Source organism: Hippichthys cyanospilos, chromosome 10, assembly GCF_059441005.1.
Source record: "Hippichthys cyanospilos isolate Australia breed blue-spotted pipefish chromosome 10, RoL_Hcya_1.0, whole genome shotgun sequence".
Lineage (NCBI taxonomy): Eukaryota > Metazoa > Chordata > Actinopteri > Syngnathiformes > Syngnathidae > Hippichthys > Hippichthys cyanospilos.
Window position 1 is genome coordinate 17,242,233 of NC_142378.1, and position 20,477 is coordinate 17,262,709.

Below are 20,477 nucleotides of genomic sequence, written 5' to 3' on the forward strand. Positions count from 1 at the left end.
ATTTTTGTTGTATTTACTTTTTAAGGATAATCCACAAACATAATGGTCACCTTGCTACTTCAAAAAAAGACGAGTACATACCATGCCATAGAGTAGGTCCAAAGCTCTAAGACGGATGGACTCATCTTTGTCATCCAGACACTGCAGGATGAGGTCTTTGTGGCTCTGCACTGACTTAGGATGGGTCTTCAGAATTTTGGACATGGCCAAAAGACCTAGATACTTCACTGAAAAAACACATTTACACACACACACACTTGCTGAGTATAGCTAAACACAGAACACTACCATGACATTTCCAGAAATCACTACTATCAATGCCTGAGTTATTAAAATGCTCATATTGCATTTCAATAATCTATTGAAAATACACTTAGCTGTAGCTATTTCAATTCATGTGATAGTTATATGTAAAGGTCACCAAGGAATGATCATTAAAACACAACGAACAATGGAAAAGACAGACAAACACATTGCACAAGACAAAACATGCACTGGCCACGTGAAACCTGCTGAGTCACAAAATCCAGCGGCTCTCGTTATCAGAGACAAAGGCCTCTCACATTCTAATCGATAAACGTGGTGGCAACATTGAATACATTACAGCCATGCTGAGCCGGGCCTGTATGCGGCTGCATGAGACGCCACTTCAAAAGTACTGGACTGTGAAAGAGACGATTATAGCAGGAGTGATTAAAAAAAAAAAAAAAAGCTTCATGTAATTGTGTTAACTTAAATAAGAAAAGGCATAACTTTCCCACAAATCCTCAAGACTATGATTGAGAAACAAATATCAATTTCAATTACCAAATATCCAATTTCAATTAAGCACAATCCATACTGAAAACTAGTCTGGTTTTAATGCTTTGTCTCTATCTTGTGGCATCTAAATGCAATTACAAACCTATGTTATCAGGGTGTCACCTGTGCTCAGACAACTGTAATCATTTTTAGGCAATTTTCTTTGGATGTGGGATTTTTCAAACATCAAATTATTGTATGATAAAATGCTTCGGGGCACCTTGCTATTCCTGTTCATTGCATTTCATTTGTGGAAAGAGGTCACCCTTTCATCTAATTTTTAGTTTTAAAATGTTTGCCGTAATTGAGAATTTCAAGCGCAAGTTCACATTCTGCTCTATTCACACCAGTGTTCTGGGCTGGACTGATTGGACAATTGAATACATGTCAATAATTATACCCTCTTAGATAATCTTTCTGAAGTGCATTAATTCATCAAATAGTGGCCACAGATGAATGAGGATGAGGCATGTAGCAGAGTCTTAATTAACAGAAACATAACGTTGGACAAAAACGATTAAAACAAGACATGCGTCCATTTTCTACAGTGCATGTCTTCATTAAGGCCAACATTTTTCTTCCTGCACCAGTTAAGCTTAGGCTAGCAAGAGTACACCATAGGCTTTTTATTGGGGGCGGGGGGTCGTACTGTAATTGAGAAAAACAGTCCAAGAAGCAACAAGTTGGGAATGTAAACATGAATGTAAACCAATTCGGGGCTCGGGGATGCGACAAAAGAGCGACAACTCAAGAGGTTTAGTGCCGACCGACCAGTCCAGCCCACACCATCTTTTTACAACCTACTCTATACACCACTATCTATTAGTGGGGGTTGTTCCAGATAACTCAAATGGACTCTCAATGTGATGAAAGAGTACTGGACATGTAATCCTATGACAAATGTAGACCACCCCTTTTTATCTGGGGTTAATTTGAGTCAACTCAATATAGGCCTAGAGATCTAAAGGTTATGCAGTTCGAGTTATCGGGATTTGGGGGGGGTGCTCTGAGGGATTCTCTAAAAAGGGATTTGGACTTGTGGTCCAGAGTGAGAAACACGCAGACAATGAGAAAATGACACACTGCAGGCATTGACAGAGGGCTCACAGTTCTGGTCAGAGTCTTCAATCAGGATTCGTAGTTTCTGGACACAGAGCTGAAAGACAGAGAGAGAATGTGTGATGCCAAAATAGGGACGCGTAGATTATACAAATGCCTTGAAAGTTAAGAATAAGAAGAGTGAATAGATAAATGTGAATCGACTTGACTGCTGCTACAACTGAGGGTAAAAAAGAAAAAAAAAACTGTAAAAACATGCAATATGCACAAGTCGACATGAGCGCAGGTAGGACTGGATCTGAGAAGCATACCTGGATACTAGCACTGTGGTTGGGCATCCCAGATGACAAGGAAATTAACACTGAAAAGAGGACAAAGCGTCAACGATATTTTTAGAGATCAAACTGTTAAAATAAGGACATATAGCCTTTTTTAATGTTTAAAAAAAACTAAGATATTTATTGTTAATTTTAATTCCTATAATTATATATGGAATATGAGGACTGACCTGCAATAACAGTGTTCACACACTCGTACAGCAAAGACATGGCTGATGTACTGCAAATAAGAAAGAGAGCAGGCATTAAACATGTTTCGTGACAATCTTGGGCTACCTTACAATAGTGGTAGGATTACTATTTATCTTACCTATGAATTAGGTTTGTGAGAGGTTCAATCAGCTTTTTTCCCAGGCGAGGTTCCAGAGGAGTGAGAGCACCAAACTGCAAAAAGAGAGCCAATGTCACATGCATGGCCAACACGTTCACGTGACAAATACGTCTTTTTTGTAAGTAACACGCCTGTTACAACAGAGGTTTTCTCAAGGCACTTGGTCTGACCGCAGCATTAGGCTTGTTAAGACTACATTTCCCTTGATTCTTGGACATGGAAAGAAAGAGTAGGAATGTGAAATGTATGTGCAAATGTCTGTGTGTGTCACTGTTGACTCACCAATTTAATAATCTTAATAAGAACCCAGTTGTTCGTGGAGGAGGTCATGAGCTTGAAGAAGAGTGGTGCCAGGGACAAGTAGTTTTTGGGATTCCTACGGGCCAGCTCACAAATCACATTGACCGCAGCTGACTGCACACCTAGAAGGGTACAAGCGCATATTAATGATTTGGCAATCAGTATGATGGATGTCACAAAAACGATTAACATGAAAACCCCCTTTTGGTTTTTCATGAGGATGAGAGAACTTAGAACACAGTATGTTGGTACCTGGATCTGGATCCTCAAGTTTCTCTTTCAGCCTGGGGAAAGCGGGACGAAGTGACTCTGGGTACTTGAGAAACACCTTGTACATGATCAGTACTGCTTTCTTTCTGATGTAGGGTTTAGTGTGAGACATCTAAATGTAAAGAAAAGGATGATATCATGGAAAAAGTCACACTTTCAATTGTTTTAAGATATGCCATATACACAAACAGAATAAATACTACACAAATAAGCACATGCATCCCAATTTGTACTTGTGAGTTATTAATGATAATCACTGGCACCCTGCATAATAGCAGTAAATATGTTTACTCAAAATAAGTCACAAAAATTAAAGACATTCTCAGGGACATTCCACTAGAAATAAATACACAAAGCAACTAGAAATGATCCACAGAAAAACAAAAATGTTTGACTCGCTCACATGCATGCATCAAAGTACCATAATATAATCAATTAGCAGGATAACTCTCAAGAGTTATTTAAAATAACTGCCATCTTCCACAACCCAAACTAATAAAACAAAAACTAGAAATAATCCTAAAAGTAAAAATAATAATAATAAACAGTGTTCATCTCGCACATTATTTCAGTAATACCGTAAATAATTTTGTACCTAAAGTTGTTTATCATAACATGCAAGAAACCAAAAAAAGGGAAATGTGTGTTGAACTGTGGCTTGCCAATGTCATGATGTCGTTGGCCAGGTCCCGAGCGAGGTCAGGAGTGACGAAGCAAGATAGGCCTGTGAGGGCGACTCCTGTGTCATACTGGTTGGGACTGCTGAGATCCTGCATGGGCAAGAATAATTTTGTATAGTTACATGTTTAATATTTTGTTTCTTTATTCACTATGCAAATGTACACATCACAGCTTTGTTCCCCATGTCATGTTCATAAAAAGGTTGAACAGGATAGAAATAAACACACGCACACACACACACATTTTCATCCCAATTGCCAGAAGTATTGAGCTCTGAGCAGTGACGAGGATGAGAAGGCAATCACGGAAGCATCGCAGCTGCTTACCTTTCGGATCTGATTAGTGGTCAGCATGATGACATCAGTGCTCTCGTGAAAGCACTGCGAGGCTGCCAAGTAGCCAATCCTCTGCGAGGGAGTGGATGAGCAATTACACATTTCTGCTGCCGCGTTTCACAGACTGATCATCATAGCAATGGACGTGCCGCCGTTTTACCTTGTAAGTGAACTTGGAGGAGCTCATGACTTCGACAATGTTGAATGCAGCCCAGCTGACATCATAGCCCAGCATCTGAAGCTGTTTCACAAATGAACTTAGTGTCATTATCAGTCATTTATAACAATCCACTTGAATGACTAGTCTTATGATCTAATACAGAACAAATACAATAGGCAGAGATGCACATAACTGGTCTGCAGGTACACATCTGAGACAGAAATCACTAATGCGTAACATCACATGCTTCACTTTGCGCATTCACATTCCCGTGACAACCGAGCCGGAGCTAAACAAATGTTTATCTTCCCTTCAGAAAAGTGGCTCCAAGATGCACTGTGTCTTGACGCACACTTAAATGTGGTGCAAGATTTACCACTCATGTATTCAGATAGTTGAGAAAACGTGCATTTGATACAGGGTTGAGATTTTTCAAGTACAGTCATTTTTAAACCATCCAATTTTGCCCAAAACTCATTATACAGGGAGGATTTTTTTTTCTTTCCTGTTTCTCACATGAAAATGCATATCTATGTTAAAGCTGAAGTGGAATTAAAGCTCCTGTTTACGGTCATTTTTTTTTCAAAGAAAAATCTGATGAAAATTAAAGTTTCAATGTTTTCAGTTATTATTATGATTTTTTTCATCAAATAAAGTTCAAGTGGAATTAAAATTTTTGTTTACAGGCAATGTCATTAGAGAGTAGATGTTTAAAGGTCAGAAAAACACATTCAAGTCAATTACAGATACCTGGGATATCTACTTAGATACATCCCACTACTGGTCATGTCTATTCATTCAAGTGCACTTACATATGTGAGCTTGCACACAGCATTGGCTTTGACAGCGATGTTGTCCTGCTTGAGCTCCTGTTTGATCTCATCAATGCACGTGGAAATGTACTTGGCCTGAAGGAAGACAACAAAGGGCACGCAGGACAAGCAGACACCAGATCAGATTATGCAGAATGATATATGCCACAGGGCAGTGCTTCTCAAATAGTGGAGTGAGCGCGGGTGACCCCATGGAAAAGGCTTTGTTTTTGTCATGTGAATAAAATAAAATAAGAATAAAAACAAAATAAGAATTTATCTTTTTTTGTTTGCTTGTTTGTTTCAGGCACTTTGATGCACTTAGTTATTTTTTTCTGTTTAGACTGAGCTGTAACCTGTATAAGTCCTGTAAAAATCCATTTAAATTGCTTTTTTCTTCAGTTAATGTTAAAAAGGATACAGGACTAGGTATACTCCTATAATGTTTATAGATAATAATCTTATTTATAGTCGGCGTGTCAAGTGGGGAGGGCATGAAAGGTTTTCACTTTTCTAGGAGGGGCTTGGCATAAGATAATTCAGAAGCACTGCCTTAGGGCAACGAGTGCAAAGCAACCAACAATTCAAGATTTCACTTTCCATCTAAAGCCAGATATACATATAGAGACAAATGGACAATTATTATTCAATAAAATGTTTTATATTCCAACACAGAGAGAAATTTGATTCTAAAATAGCTAACGTCATCAATTCATTACGTTAACACTGATGTCACTTTTCATTGATTAGAAATTTGATTCTATTTATACCTAAATAGCTTCAGTTTGTGCCTTTGCTATAGCACTCTGACCTTACTTTCCAAAAAAGAGAAGTAGCTTCTGTTTGTCTATTTAGTTTACTAATGTATCCAAGAGGCACGCTGAATTGGAAATAAAGTTAACAACACAAAGTTTTTAAAAATAATACATTTTTGATCTGTTATTACGATATGATTCAATTGTGAAACCTCAAAATTCGTGTTTGCACTTTTCATGAAATCAGAATGTGTTACTGGCTATTGTTGATATAATACTCAAATCAATGTCCAGTAAAAAAATGCTTTTCAATAATCATAAAAAGATCTTTTTTTTTTTCCTTAAAATACTTTTTTTTTTCCTCATTAAAAAAAGACAAGAATCGTTAAGGGGTAAAATGCCACAATTCACAACAGGGCTTTGAGATACAATAATCAACTAATATATTTCCAAGGAAGTCCATCTCTGTGCCTTTTTGTGACTCTTTGAGTCTCTTTATCAATCTGTTTGAAAACCTCTTGTGTGTGTGTGTGTGTGTACGTCAAAAAGGTTTGGAGTCATTTAGAAAACGAGCAGTAATATGAGCAGCATGGTAGAATACAGGTTAGCACGTCTGCCTCACAGTTCAGAGGTCATGGTTTCAATTCCAGCTTTCCTCAGCCTTTCTGTGTCTAGTTTGCATGTTTTCCCCGTGCTTGTGTAAGTCTGCTCCGGGCATTCCAGTCTCCTCCCACATTCCAAAAACATGCACGGGAGGTGTAATGGACACTCCCTCTAGTGTGATTGAGTGTGAACGGTTGTTTGTCTCTGTGTTCCCTGCCATTGGCTGGCAACCAGTCCAAGGTGTCACGACCTCCTTCCTGAACACAGCTGGGATAGGCACCGGCAAGCCAGTGACCCGAGTGAGGAGAAGCGGCTATAGAAAATGGACTGACGGATGGATAATCAGTAAAACAGTTTTTAACACCTTCCAAACTTTTGAATGGCACCATGTACAAAATAATGTGTTTTTATGAAAAATGTAAATCCCCAATTTTTTGCATTGTAGTGTACACAAAACACTAAATGTTCAAATGTATTAAGAGTGCAAATGTGTGCTTTCAGGATTACTTCTAAACTACTTTACCAACCGCACAAATACGTTATCGCCTCAGCCAGCAGTAATTGCAGCTAATTGGCTATTCAGCAGCTCCTCGTAGCCGCTAAAATTCAGCGAGCATCGCAAATAAAAAGTGACATAAAAGGCCTCACTTTTCATCTACAGTCTACAAGCAAGAGCAACCAATGACACACACTTAAAACGCTGAAGAGAGTGAGAGTGGGTGCTGGTCATGTGTGTGCAGTCATGAGACAGCACAGTGACAGGGGGAGGTGTGTATGTGAGTAGGGTTTCAACTCGCACACACACACATGCATGCGCGTGCGCACACACACGCCTATCAGCAGATCCGCACCATGTTCCCATGTCACACACACCACTATAATGGGCAATTCAGAAACAATGGAAATAAGTGAAATCGCTGACGTGGAAACAGTGGATGTCCAAGTCACACTTGAGCCAACTTTGACTTTTTTTCCCCCTTCAAACTGGAAAAGGGGAATGAATGAGTGAATCAAGCAACTTGTTGAAGAAATACATTCTTATATAATGCTAAGTCATTATTAATCCACTTGTATATTGTTTTTTTGTTTATTTATTGGTGCAAGATGGAGGCGGCACAGTGGTTAAGTGGTTGTCACATCTGCCTCACAGAGGTAAGATGGGTTTTTTCCGGATACTACGGTTTCCTCCCACGACCCCAAAAACATGCATGGAAGGTGAACTGGACACTCTAAATTGCCCTTAGGTGTGTTTGTGAGCCGTTTGTTTCTGTGTACCCAGATATTTGGTTGGCAACAAGTTCTGTGTCCCCCTGCCCACTCCTCAAAGAAAGCTGGGATAGGCAGCAGTATGTCAGCAATCCTAGTGAGGGGGTGAGCGGCTATAGAAAAGGGATGAATGGATGGTCCAAGAGGTGATGTCAGGGGGTGTCAACGCTATCTAAACATTTTTTCTTCTTTAAAAAGTTTTTACGAGGAATGTCCTGATCATGTTTTTGGGACCCGAGTGAGAGTCACCTGTTTTGAGAATCTACCGATACAGAGTGCTGATAAGGTATCTTGTCAATATGTTGAGGAAAACACAAAAGAACATCCAAATGATCTTTTTTTGTTATAAAAAAAAAAAAAAAACATTTGGGTACACTTTTATATAACTGAATTAGCAGTCAATGTCAGTGGTTACGAGGTTATGATTTCAGCATCTTTTATACATTTGAGTGGAGATTTGAATTGTGCTGTTTTCCTTATATCATGCAATACGTGCAACGTGGGGGGAAAAATGCGCCTCGTTTTAAACAAAGTAAAAGGGACTGTAGCATCATAAATATCTTTAGACCCATGGTCCCCGATCATATGGGCCGCACCCCAAATAATGATATTTTGGAATTGATTTAGTTTATCCTTTAGAGGGACACGGTTTAAGATTTAGACTGTTTTCCTTAAAAAGGAACACATTAAATTATAATAAATTTCAATAACTTGCTAATAAATGTGTTCTTAATAACCAACAATATGTTTTGAAGATAATCGTTGGTCTAGTTTTCATTACATTAAATTACATGGGGTTGGCACTTCTCCGGAGGCTGCCATGTTTGTTATAGCTCGGGATAAAGGTAAATGTGGTACCTTCTGCTGTCCGTAATGAAAAACTGTCAAATCTTACACAGTGTCCCTTTAACAGTTCATTCATTTGTGCTTTGTTTGGCTTGATTTTTGCTTTTTGGTGCCGCCTCTGGACGCTGCCGACATTAAATTTTGTCGTAGGAAAGGACGGTGTCACGGGGGACATAGATTGTTCTGTCTGTGTAAAATCTACCCCATGAATGTCTGTAAGTTGTACTTCCTTTGTAAGAATGCTCTCATTTATGATAATATGTGTTTGTTTCTTGATCCAACAACTTGTGGCTGTGGATAACATGCTAGCTAATGTTAGTTCTTACGTTATGCATGTTACTAAGTACGGCCTTGTGCGTTTAGCTCGTTAGAATTTTCATTTTTGCCAAGTATTTCCCTTTATTTGTTAGCATATACAAAGATTTTGCATTAATAAAAACTCATTTGCATGAATAGCATCTCTCATTGCCTTAATCAATGTAATTTGTATACATTTTTAAACATTTTGAGGCGGCATCCTTGAAAGTATTTGAGACTCAAGCAAGCTGAGGGCTCCTATTCGATGGTCATTGACGGCTGCACCAGTAGCCTCCTTGTCACTATCCTAGTCTGTGACGTTAAGTAAGTATAACTGTGCGATGCTACAACAACTGCATGAATGTGCACTACAGACATGTAAATTTCCCACGCTTTTGCAACACCTGTATCCAAAACAGTTCCATGGAAATGAAATTAACTGCATTTCTAAGTAGGTTTTGCATCTTAATATTAACAGTGGCTAACGACGTTTTCATTGAGGATTAAAATGAATGTTAGGGAGTATTGTTTCACACAAAATCAGCATTCCGGAATGGACCATTTTGACTTTGGAGGTTCCCTGACCTGCCTTCACACACATACACAAACCTTAATAATTGAACAAACTGTTCCCTGTTGACTGGGCAACCATCACCTTATCTGGGCCGGCAAGGTTGGGTTACTATTGAGAAAAAACTTAAGACGAGCAGCAGCCGGATTGCAACGTCAAGCGCTGGTGAGCAGACACAAAACAGCAAAAATACTTGTTCCGCTTCAGACAAACAAGGTCATTTTTAACCCGTTCATGTGAAAAAAAGTGTGGGATTCTGAAAATGCATTGAATTTCACACCCAAAGCACAGTTGGATGAGTGTGTACACAACCTTGGGCACGAGCTTCGGTAGGAAGCAAATGTTCTGGTCAAACAGTATAAATGAGGGGGGAAATAGAAGATAGTCTTGTCAAAGATCTTACAAGCATTAATTTCTGACAATAGTATGATGTTAGTGATCAGATTTTTTTTCAACGTGAAGCCGAGAGATACTGGTGCTTGCCGATTAGTGTCATAAGTCATGACATGACATTCACTTGAGTTTAACCACCAATAGGGATGGAAACTGATGGATTCTGTAATTGATATTGCTTATAGATGTTACTCCTCTAACAACTTATAATATATATCATGTATGCGTCATATATCAATGAGTCGACTTAACATTATATTATTTAGTCAGTTACCTCCTTATGGCATTACAATGGTATGGTAAATACAAGAGGCCAACATGGGTTGTATAGTGGCCTGCTTGATTGCCTTCCAACCAGTGTGTCTTTAAAGGTGTCCTGGGATCAATTAGTTAAGTTTACACAATTGATAGTGCAATTAAGAATTTGACAATTACTAAGAATTTATCTTCGTTCAACTATATTTGTCAGCTATGAATAACGAAAAGCAAAACTAAAAGTCTCTGCGGTCATTTACTTTTTTATTTCAAAATCACAAAAAACGGAACCACATTTTATATCCATTTCTAATTCATAGAAATATTTTGCTCAACTGAGGAAGCTTGCAATTTCAGCATAGGTTGCAAGCACCCTGAGTTGTTGCTCAAACAATATAAAAAATGTATAATAAAAAAATGGCAGGACATTATTATTATAATTATTGTTCCTCGTGCAGAGTTATGTCTTGGTTGGAAGATTCTTTTTTTTAAACTGACTTTGAAATGCAAACTAGAAGTTGTAGACGACGTATGGTAAAATTAGGCAGTATCAGTCCAAAACAAAACAATATCCGAATGTTAAACCAGTAGTTCCAGACCCATTTGAGTCTCCAAATCATCCATTCCGCAAACTAGCTGTCAATTACCGCTAACTTCCCAAGTCATTCATTAGACCTTTACGCTTTAAAACAAAACGAAGAAAATCGTGGAGAGTAGCTAAACGTCCACGCAAGCCGCATTTGTACGTGGCAATCATGTAGCTGGAAGCAGAGGTCTTGTTTGAGGACTGAGGCGAGCTAAGCGGCTAATTTGTCAGTTAGCGGCGACGCTAGCGTTTTAGCTGTCTTAATGTTGATTCAGCTGACACCAGTGGCCAAACATATCGGTCATTTACGTAGAGAGTGACGTGCGACATGTAACGCCAGGTTACGTTATTTATTTAACTGTCGTTACCTCATCTTCCTTGTGGTTCCTGATGCCACGTACTAAATCCTGGAGGTTTTTGTCGAACATCCGATCGATGCTCCCTTTGACAATCTTCAAAGCCATGCTCGGCGCTTGGCGACGGTGTCACTGGTACCGGTGGGTGTCGAGCGAGCCCGGAGATGGGGTCTCATCCAACCGGGGGTTGCTGCTCCAGCCGGGGTTGTTGCCGTGAGCCCCGGGAAAGGAGGGGCCGAGGAAGCTGCTCGAAGGCCGAAGAGAGACGGAGCGTCCTGGGCTTCTGCGTGCGCACAGACGCCTGGCTGGCAGTGACTCAATGGAGGAAATGGCTGACAAAATGGCGTCCACGAGTCAGCTGACTGGAGTATTAACGCTAGTTGTGGGAATTAAAGGTCCACGCACACAATCAAATCAGCATCGACCTGGGGTGGGCATGGGGCTCACTGTTTGTTTTTTCTTAAAAACAAAACAAAACATAAGATTCTAATACTGTAATACTATATTATACCCATCTTTCTTAAACAATTAAAATGTTTATTCATATTTTATTTGAAAGCCTGCTCTTAACCCCTTCTTTTTTATTTGCATTACTGATAAATAGGCTTGCAAAAATTTAGACTTGGAATCCCCACGGCCCATGTTTGCAGATGACATTGTGATCTACAGTGAAAGCAGGGAGCAGGTGGAGGAATATTTACTGTATAAAGGAAGAAAGTGCACTGGTGAGTTATGAAATGCAGACTCAAGACAATATGTGTGTGGCTGAGAAGGCCAGAGCAGGAAGTTAGGGAGTTCATGGTTGGGGGGTCAACAATCCAGAGCAATTAGAGTCTGGCTAGGATGAGGCACCAGATTTTAAAAAATATATCATTTTTAAAAATATTTTTTTGGGTGGGAAACAATCGCATCCATTAACACGTGTAACTAACTGCGGATGCAAATTCACACAAATGATGGCACCTAAACGCAAAAACCATGCAGAGGCTTTTTTATTCCAAGTCAACTAAGGAAAGGATAGAAATGCTAACATAATTCACCTGCCGTTTGTAATTTTTATTACGGAAGGATTTCACTTAACTCTGCAGCTACATGAGATCACACACTTTGGAGGGCTATTATGACATCAACACGCAGGTTTATCAGAAGCAAACATTACAGCGAGACAATGCGTGTGTCTAATGCCAAAATTTCTTCTTAGCAAATATGTGAAAACAAAGCTATAAAAAGTCAGTGGACCTGTTAGATCATTGAATTGCCTTACACATTAAAAAAAATACATACACACAAACTTAAGACAAGTTTACCACTCCCAAAATGGCAAATACAAACAACAGGTGCTTTTGTGATGTTTTGTAGCATTTATATATATACTATATATATATTATTAAAAAAAATAAGGAAGGAAGCTGACACATATCCTGGCATCAAAGTGAAAAAAGTATACCTTCGTCACCCCAAATTGAGTTCACAAGTGCATGTATTAAACCTATGTGTACAGTATAACAAGTAAAAAACAAACAAAAACAAAAAAAAAAGGACAGGACCCAGCCACGGAAGAGAAGACATTTCTGCAACTTGAAGATGTGATGTGCTGACTAAAACAAAAAAATCTACAGATAGTGTGAAGAGTTGAAAATGTCTATAGCAGGCGGTGGTGATTGTGTTGCAGTGTTGTTGGCTTCCATCTTTTGCACTTGGTCCACTGAAGTGGTTGTTTGGAGGGTTTCACTTTTTTTTTTTTTTTAACTTTCAGCAGGGGATGCCTCCATGTCGGCAGAAATGTTGTTGTTGTTGTTTTGTTGGGTGTATCCATCGGTCTGCTCTGGGCTGTCTGGGCTCCGTCTGTACAAAGTAGAAATAAATTAAATCATTACATTTTAACAGTTTTGTTAGAGTGATTAAATCGGGCATATTGTACCCTCCACATTTCGTGATTTATTCTCCATACTTCTTTGGCTTCATTACTGTAGCACTGTTAGTGTTAGTGAGCACTACTTAAGCTATATCACTGCAACTTTAAAACAGCAATTTATCAATTCACGTAAATTACATAACATTAAAGGATTATATGAAAAATTTGAATCATTTTATTATTGTATTTTCTTGCAAAAACGTTCACATTTTTGTAGTTATCTTACATGAATAGTGAAGGAAAACAGTAATCCTGCAAACCTAGCCATTCCTTACAAAATGAATAAAGATCCACTTAGGGGCTAATGTCTGTGTGTTGGTGAGAGTAGGAGATTTTATTTACACATTTGCCACCTTCAGTAACACCTGTAAAGGTTCACCCCTAAATGAGGGTTTTAAGTGGTAATCTCACAAAAAAGAAACGTAACCTTTCTCCAAGGGGGGAAATATACAAAGATAATGTGGTAATTTTCCAGTAAAGTTGTGGTAATCCAAGTTTAAATGATTAAAAACAAATAATAAGAAAGAAGTCTCAGGAGGATAACATCTTTTATGACAAAATAAACAAAATACAATTTTTCAATCGTAAAGTTCTCCTTTTCTTCCCAGGGCAACTTTTTTTTTTGCAACGAGATTTTCCCTTTTCTACTTGAGCTTTTCCGAGAATTGGTGCACTACGTGTTATAATAAATGAAATTTAACTTCACATTCATGAATTATTGACAAATAAATCAACAGAATAAACAGGGACATCACATTCACCTGATTGGACTTGAATTGTCGTGGTCGTTGCTCTCAGCTTGGACTGTTTTTTCCTCTCCGTCTTCGTCCTTTTTCTCTTGTGACTCTCCGTTCACAGCTGTGGAGTCGGGTGAGACACATTAACATTTTTGAACACAAAACGTCCTGTCTTTTCACGTATTTTTTTTAAACCTCTGTCTTGTGTCGGTTTGTCCTCTCCTTCCTTGTCCGTTTTCGGTTTAGCTGCCATTTCTACTTTCCCCACAAAGCGAAGTTTTAACTTGTTGTACACTTCGCTGGCCTTCTCCATGACGGCAGAGCTCGCCTTGTACCGCCGAATCTGCGTGAGAGGCAGGCAAACACTCACTAAACATTGAGTGCAATAAATCACTCCTTGTAGGTTATTAGTAATAACTGCCATATTGCACACTATTTTAGAAAGGACCCTGCATCTCATTTTATTTTAAGGGCCAAAAGTGGGCGAAGGAGATGCTACCTTTTTAAGCGTGGCGATTACATCGGCGTTCTTATGGAGGATCTGGCTAGTGACAGGGACAGCTTCCAGCTCTTCCAGGGCTTGTAGACACCGCTCGATGTCCTGCATAAATACACAGTAAATGACACATTCATTCATTGGTCTAATTTCCGTTGGGCTGGGCCGGGTATCGGGCAACCGTCATGGCAGCTCCGTTATTATGTTGCGACTTGCAAACACAAATAATGCTTGGTTCAGATCGACTACGGAAGGCCAAACTTTAATGATTTAATTCTGATTTCAGCACCTCAACAATAATTCTTTGTTGATTTTTGTAATCTTTCATAAAAACAGACTTATTACTGTTTATTTTTAATCAAGACATTTGCAAACATGTGGTTTTACTTTGAAAACAATGACCGAACCAGTAACTTGGAATTGATTTCAAAATGGTTGGCGAGATATTGTTTTATTTTTGTTTAGCTGTTTTTTCATCACTAAACAATATCAAACAAATGCCAAAGATTGGTAAAGTAACAGCAATACAAGAAAAAATGTTTAAATACACTTTTATCCTAATTAAAATTTTTTCAGCTTAATCTATGGAATCATCGATAGAATAATTGATGATAACGTATTTGACAGTGATAGCCCTAATACTATGTTTTTAAATAGATATACAACAATACTTACATTTATGTCTGTATTTACATTCCTGGGCAACATTTTGGGAAAAATAACTCAAAATGTTTTTATTTGAACAAGGCAGTGATAATTCATCAAGATGTGTTAGAGGGAGGCCACTTACAGGGTTGTCTACTTTGAGGGCAAACTTGATATCTGTGTGCAGTTTCTGAAGTTTTTCCTCTGGTGAGGGTTCTGACATGGGATGCACAGAAAAAGGATTTATGTTCATCTTCAATTCCAGCGTCAACCAAAGCTTCCATAAACGTTCTCATCCATGTTATATCTCCGCAGCAAGAGAGATCCTTACCCTTTTTCTTTTCGACTTTTTTCTGTGGAGGCCTCTCAGGTTTGTGTTTAGGTTTTTCTGGCTTGGACCTTAGGAAGAAAAAATGCATTTGTTGAATTATGGAGTATTATTCCCGGAGTGCGTTTAAGTTGTCATGTCAAACGTGGGTTCACCTGGTTCTGGATTTCTCCTCGAACCGTTTGGCTTTCTTCTCTTTGAGCTCCTTCTCCTTTCTCTCCTTAGCCTTCTTTAGTCGCCCTTTGTTTTGGCTGTCTGACTTCTTGGCTGGTTTCTTCGCCTTATGACAAATGCAAACAGTGAACGCGCTAATATTGATATTTCATGGACGATTGTTACATTTTGGTTTATTTATAATATCTTGAATAACTGGCCAAACACTTTTGGTATTTGTTTATTCATCTCTATTAATTCAGGCGCCGCTGTATATGTGTAAAATATGTCCCTTGGATCAATAAATGTTGGGGAACTCTTGGCCTAGTGTGCCCTAGGATAAGACTTCTGTTACCTCAGCAGAAGGTGAAGAGTCTGAGTCAGATGGCGCCGGGATCGGGGGCGGAGGGGGTTTCTTGGACCTCTTCAGCGGATGGTCATCCACGCCTTCATCCGAACTGCTGCTATCACTGTCCTTTTTCATCTCCTTCTCCCTTTTCCGCTTCTCCTCCTCTTCCTTTTCGCGTTCCCGTAGTCGCCGAAGCTCCTCCGCCTCTTCTCTTTTCCGCCGCTCCTCCAGTTCCCTCCGCCGCTCCTCGTCTCGTTTCTTCCATTCGCTGATCCGGTCCGGCTCGCTGTCGCTATCAGGACGCAGGGCATGAAAATGCTTACAAGCTGAGGTGTTTAAAGACACTATTCTACTTATGAACACACTACCGTGTTTCACATTTTTTTTCTCTGCGTTTCACATTTGAATGATGCACACTTCTGCCCAATTTCAGGGCTGCTACCTGCTCTGAGAACTCCAAACTCTCAAGTAACCAGTGTTGAATGGATGAAGTCATGTTTAATTTTTTGAATGTATTACACTGTGGTTCTGTAAAGTTGTGCAAGATGACAGAAGAAGGGAGCCGATTGACTGATTTTCATTGTTTGATAAGATTTAATTTTAATTTTTTTTTTCCATAGAAATTTTTTTAAGAGCACATCTAAGTTCTAAAATAATAATAATAAAACATTACGCTTATATTGGCAACATGACCTTAAAATCACTGCGGTTCCAACTTAAATCAGGATGTAAAAATGAAGGATGTCGTAAAAGAAATTATCGCACACAAACACTTTGTTTTTAACCCTTTCACTGTCATTTTTTTTTCTCAAATAAAACTTGTGGCATATATTACCTGTTTAAGAGTCTAGGATACTTTGAAAATTAGTTTAAAAGTTTCTCACTTCCATAGTTTATCTGGACTGTAGTTAGATGTTTTTTTTCCCCATCAATATTTAATATTAATAATGATGATAATCATATGAACGTGCCAGAAAAGAGAAAAAGATCACCCAATGCCTACAATACATAGTAATCAGTGTATTCTATAGTAACTCACATATATACAGGAGCACATATTATCAATATGTCTCTGCAGTACAACTTGGTTGATTGACGAGAAAGTGTACAACGCAAGCTACCTTGTTGACAGTGTGCCCAGCACTGGTTTGTTGTGTATGGAAACGTTACCAAATGCCATTAGAACGTGTAGATAGGTGTGTATTGAACCAATGGGATGCCATTTATCTTATTGCTACCATTCCTCTTCCCACAGTAATTTTTTGAAAAGCTGTGTGACGCAGTACCAACGGGAGTGAAAGGGTTAACTCGTTTTGACATATTTAGCAGTAAAAAAATGAATATTAGATCTTTATCTCTGTCATCATTTGATCAAATTTCTTGTGCATTTGATCACATTTCTTGTGCAATTATTACCTATAGAAATGTTTTTTTGCCACTTGCCGTCAACTGAAAATGACATCACACATGCTCAGGGCTCAGCTTGACCAAACCCAGGAAACAGGTGACCCGTGATTGATTGTAAGGAGTCTCACCTGTCACTGTCTGATGACGACGATGCTGCTCGCTTTGGAGGCGGCGCTTTGGGTTTCCGTGCACGAGGTTTTGGTGCAGGTTTCTCTGTGAACAGAAATATATGAGTATTTAAAAAAAAAAAAAAAAGCGATGAGAATGCGTTTTTCAAACTTGCCTGCAGCTTTTTTACGCGCCGGCGGAGCCTTCCGTGCAGGCGAGTCGGATTCTGAGTCTGATTTGGAGCCTGACTGAGACTCCGAACCGGACACGGCCGGTCGGGGTTTCTCATCTTCCGAGTCGCTGTCCGCCGCCTTCTTCTCGGATCCAGATCCCGAGTCTGAATCTGAGTTGGATGAATTCTTCTGCAGGGACCCAAAGAGAATTTGTTTCATTAGACTCGGTGTCTAGAATTAATTATACAAAAAAGGACAGTTTATTTTTGAAAGCCATTTTAGATAGAACTTTATATTAAACTTTTGGCAAATTATATTAAAAGTATTTCCAGATTTTAAACGTTTTTAAAATTATTTTCACGATGAAATTTCATAACTTGACAAAAAATCCTTGAATTTAAGTTTGAATAATCTTTTTGTTGTTTAACTACAGTTAGCAAAAACAAATGAAAAAAAAAAAGCTATTGGAAATTAAATGAGGACATGTACAACAAAAAATCTTATTTATTTAGTATTAATTGAAACACTAATATTTTATTGTATTTTACATACATCATAGATTAAACGTCCTAGCAAAAAAAAAACCCAAAAAACAAAAAAAAAAAAACTGAGAAAAGAAAATCATGTACCTTTTTCTTCCATCTGCCTGCCGTTGCTGCTTTCTTTCCGCCTCGTCCAACTGCTTTCTTCTCCGGAGTGAAATCCTGTAAAACATGAATCACAGCATGTTACCATGTTGTTGTTGTTGGGTTCCTATGGGAGTGTGTTTATGCTTAACGACCTGGTCACTGTTCTTGCCAGACTCCGACTCTGAAGGCGTTGCTTCTGACTCTGACGGGGACCCGCTTTCCTGGTCTCTGTCACTGGAGGAGCGACGATTCTTTTTTGGGGGAGGCGGACGCTAAGAGAGGACACGACACAATTTCTAAGACTGAATTGCAAATCGATTATTTGACGTTTTAATCATGTCTGCTGATGTGTACTGTACTTTGGATGCCGGCGGTTTCCTCTTCACCCCTCCTCCCCGTCCCCTTCCTCTGTCTTCACTGGCAGAATCCGAATCCACCTCGCTTGCTGACTCCGCCTTCCTGGGCACGGGCGCTTCTTCGTCTTCCTCCTCGTCTTCATCGCTTCCTCCGCCAGCGTTGTTGCCCTCGCTGTCGGAGGAGCTGGCGGGCTAAGCACACAAACGTCAAAAGTCAGCAATGTTGTAAAATCTTATTGGTAAGTGTTTGTGGAATATAGTTTGTGCTAGAGTGAAACTATTATGGACAAATAGATTTCTTTTTGTGGAATGTCAATGACTTGTTTTCCTACATTCACTGCAGAGCTTAGTGTGCCCTGTGGAAAGAGAGTAGTCGGGGCCACTTACCACAGGTGGTGCACTGTAAGAAGCATGGGGATTGTTCTGGATCTCCCATAAGCCTTCATTGAAGCCTTTCCTTTTGTTGGGCTTTCCATAGCGATCACTGTACTTTTCATAGGCGAAAAGATCCTTGGCTGCCAGAAATGCACTGCACAATGATATTGTAAATGAATACAAAAGAGAATTTAAAGCATCTTAATTTTTGGTTCTCCAGAGATTCAATCACAATATATACAAAAAGTGTTAGGACACAAGAACAGTTTAGTGCTTCCGGGTGATGTTGAATTTTGATGCATTAGTGTGAAAACTGAATCTGTGTCTTTTTTTGTTGAGGCAGAGAGCATTTATGTTTGCTAAAGCTGTGCTTTATTTACGTTTAATGTGTCCCAAACAATAAACTTGGATTTCTACTTAGGTGGAAGCGTCACTGTGCACAAGATACCACCAGTATCAAGACATAGTGATTATGCAAATATTGATCGATAAGATGTACTGTATGCATATGGTAACAGGAAAAAACAACAAATAGAGCTGTCATTAGTCACAGCCACAGATGGAAAATGACACTATGACAATCTCAATACCTAATCTTCTAGTATCTGTATTTTCTGCAAAACAGTTGTGTACTTACGTTTCATGAGTGCCAAAAAAGAAGATTGGAATTTTATTAGGTGGAGGTTTCACTGCCCCATCCGCCACGTCTTCAATCTAGAGACAAAACATACAATTATTACATTACCATCCCATTTAATTACTTTCAAGATGTTTGTCTCGTTGACTGAAACCGATTTAATTTTTTTTTTTTTTTTTTTTTTGCGTTGAGGTGACGAGAGTTTAGAGTAGAAAAGTTGCGTTGCTTGTCCAAGATACGCCAGTCCGAAAGAAAAATACCGTAAGCGTCGCTAGTAATGTATGAAGGGAAGGCCGATATCAACCAGTGCAAATCAAGCTTCCAGCAGCCTTTGTGCATACCCACAAAAAGGCCTTGTAAAAAATGCAAATGTAGATAACGGGTATATTGTACGTGTGTCCATGTCGCACGACTGCAAGGATGTCTTCGCTTTGCCTCCCCTCCTCCTCCGCCTCCTACAGCCGCTGTTAGCTTGCTTACCCTGGCTGGCCAATGGGGGTAGCCCTTCATTTTAGCGAAGACCAGGTCTCCGGGCTGGAAGTTGTGCGGCATGGTCCCGCTCCCTTCGGCGGCCTGGCAACAAAAGAATGAATAAAAGTCGCTCGGCCTTCTGCACGTCTCACCGGTTTGCAGTGCCCAGGTCGGCACGGAATGCTGAAAAAAAAAACACCCGACAGCCTTAGCTAAGGTAAGCTAATGGTGCACGAAGCTAAGCGCTGCGTTAACGCGAGAACATACAAGCGCAAATAACCGCAACGACTTCCGCCAGGGGCCTCTTCACACGCCTTCAGAATGAAATATTTCATTTTAGGAAAGAATAATAATAATAATAATAATAATAATAATAATAATAATAATAATAATTTTTATTCATTTATTCATGTATGTATTCATTCATTCATTTTAAGGGGCGTATACCTTAAGGAAATGTTTTTAAATCACTTGTCAAAACCCACCTCTTCTTCTTGGCGTTTAACCCTTACTAAGACACTTAATAACCCTTACTTTTATTCCTTTATTCTTTTATCCATATCATTTTATTCACTATTTTATTCTTTTTATCCTTCGTTTTATTCTATGTTTTACCCGTACTCATTTGTCTTATCAGATTTAGCGTTTTATATCCTTGAGCTATTGTGTCTGTTTTTACGATG

At 39.1% G+C, this 20,477-nt stretch overlaps 2 protein-coding genes across 7 annotated transcripts in view; both read right to left on the reverse strand.

Moving 5' to 3' along the window:
• Nucleotides 1-11,343, reverse strand: part of ap3d1 (adaptor related protein complex 3 subunit delta 1) — a 30,154-nt gene extending 18,811 nt beyond the window's left edge. For all 6 annotated transcript variants that reach the window (XM_088424977.1, XM_088424975.1, XM_088424973.1 and 3 more), the window contains exons 1-12: nt 11,028-11,343; nt 5,088-5,183; nt 4,276-4,356; nt 4,107-4,187; nt 3,762-3,869; nt 3,082-3,211; nt 2,812-2,951; nt 2,509-2,582; nt 2,369-2,418; nt 2,172-2,221; nt 1,909-1,957; nt 82-227 (exon numbers count right to left, since the gene is read on the reverse strand). In XM_088424977.1, the coding sequence (XP_088281103.1) occupies nt 82-227; nt 1,909-1,957; nt 2,172-2,221; nt 2,369-2,418; nt 2,509-2,582; nt 2,812-2,951; nt 3,082-3,211; nt 3,762-3,869; nt 4,107-4,187; nt 4,276-4,356; nt 5,088-5,183; nt 11,028-11,123 (1,101 nt within the window). In that variant the 5' untranslated portion in view covers nt 11,124-11,343. The remainder of the gene's footprint in view (nt 1-81; nt 228-1,908; nt 1,958-2,171; nt 2,222-2,368; nt 2,419-2,508; nt 2,583-2,811; nt 2,952-3,081; nt 3,212-3,761; nt 3,870-4,106; nt 4,188-4,275; nt 4,357-5,087; nt 5,184-11,027) is intronic.
• A 646-nt stretch (nt 11,344-11,989) lies between these two features.
• hdgfl2 (HDGF like 2) lies at nt 11,990-20,048 on the reverse strand. The gene is made up of 16 exons (XM_088424978.1): nt 19,804-20,048; nt 19,324-19,400; nt 18,699-18,840; nt 18,315-18,503; nt 18,108-18,227; nt 17,956-18,030; nt 17,329-17,515; nt 17,174-17,258; nt 15,645-15,930; nt 15,292-15,416; nt 15,140-15,207; nt 14,954-15,024; nt 14,167-14,268; nt 13,863-14,010; nt 13,692-13,788; nt 11,990-12,860 (listed from the first exon to the last, which is right to left on the reverse strand). Exons 1-16 carry the CDS (start codon nt 19,873-19,875, stop codon nt 12,761-12,763), a joined length of 1,944 nt encoding a protein of 647 aa, XP_088281104.1. The 5' UTR covers nt 19,876-20,048; the 3' UTR covers nt 11,990-12,760.
• Between the last annotated feature and the right edge of the window lie 429 nt (nt 20,049-20,477).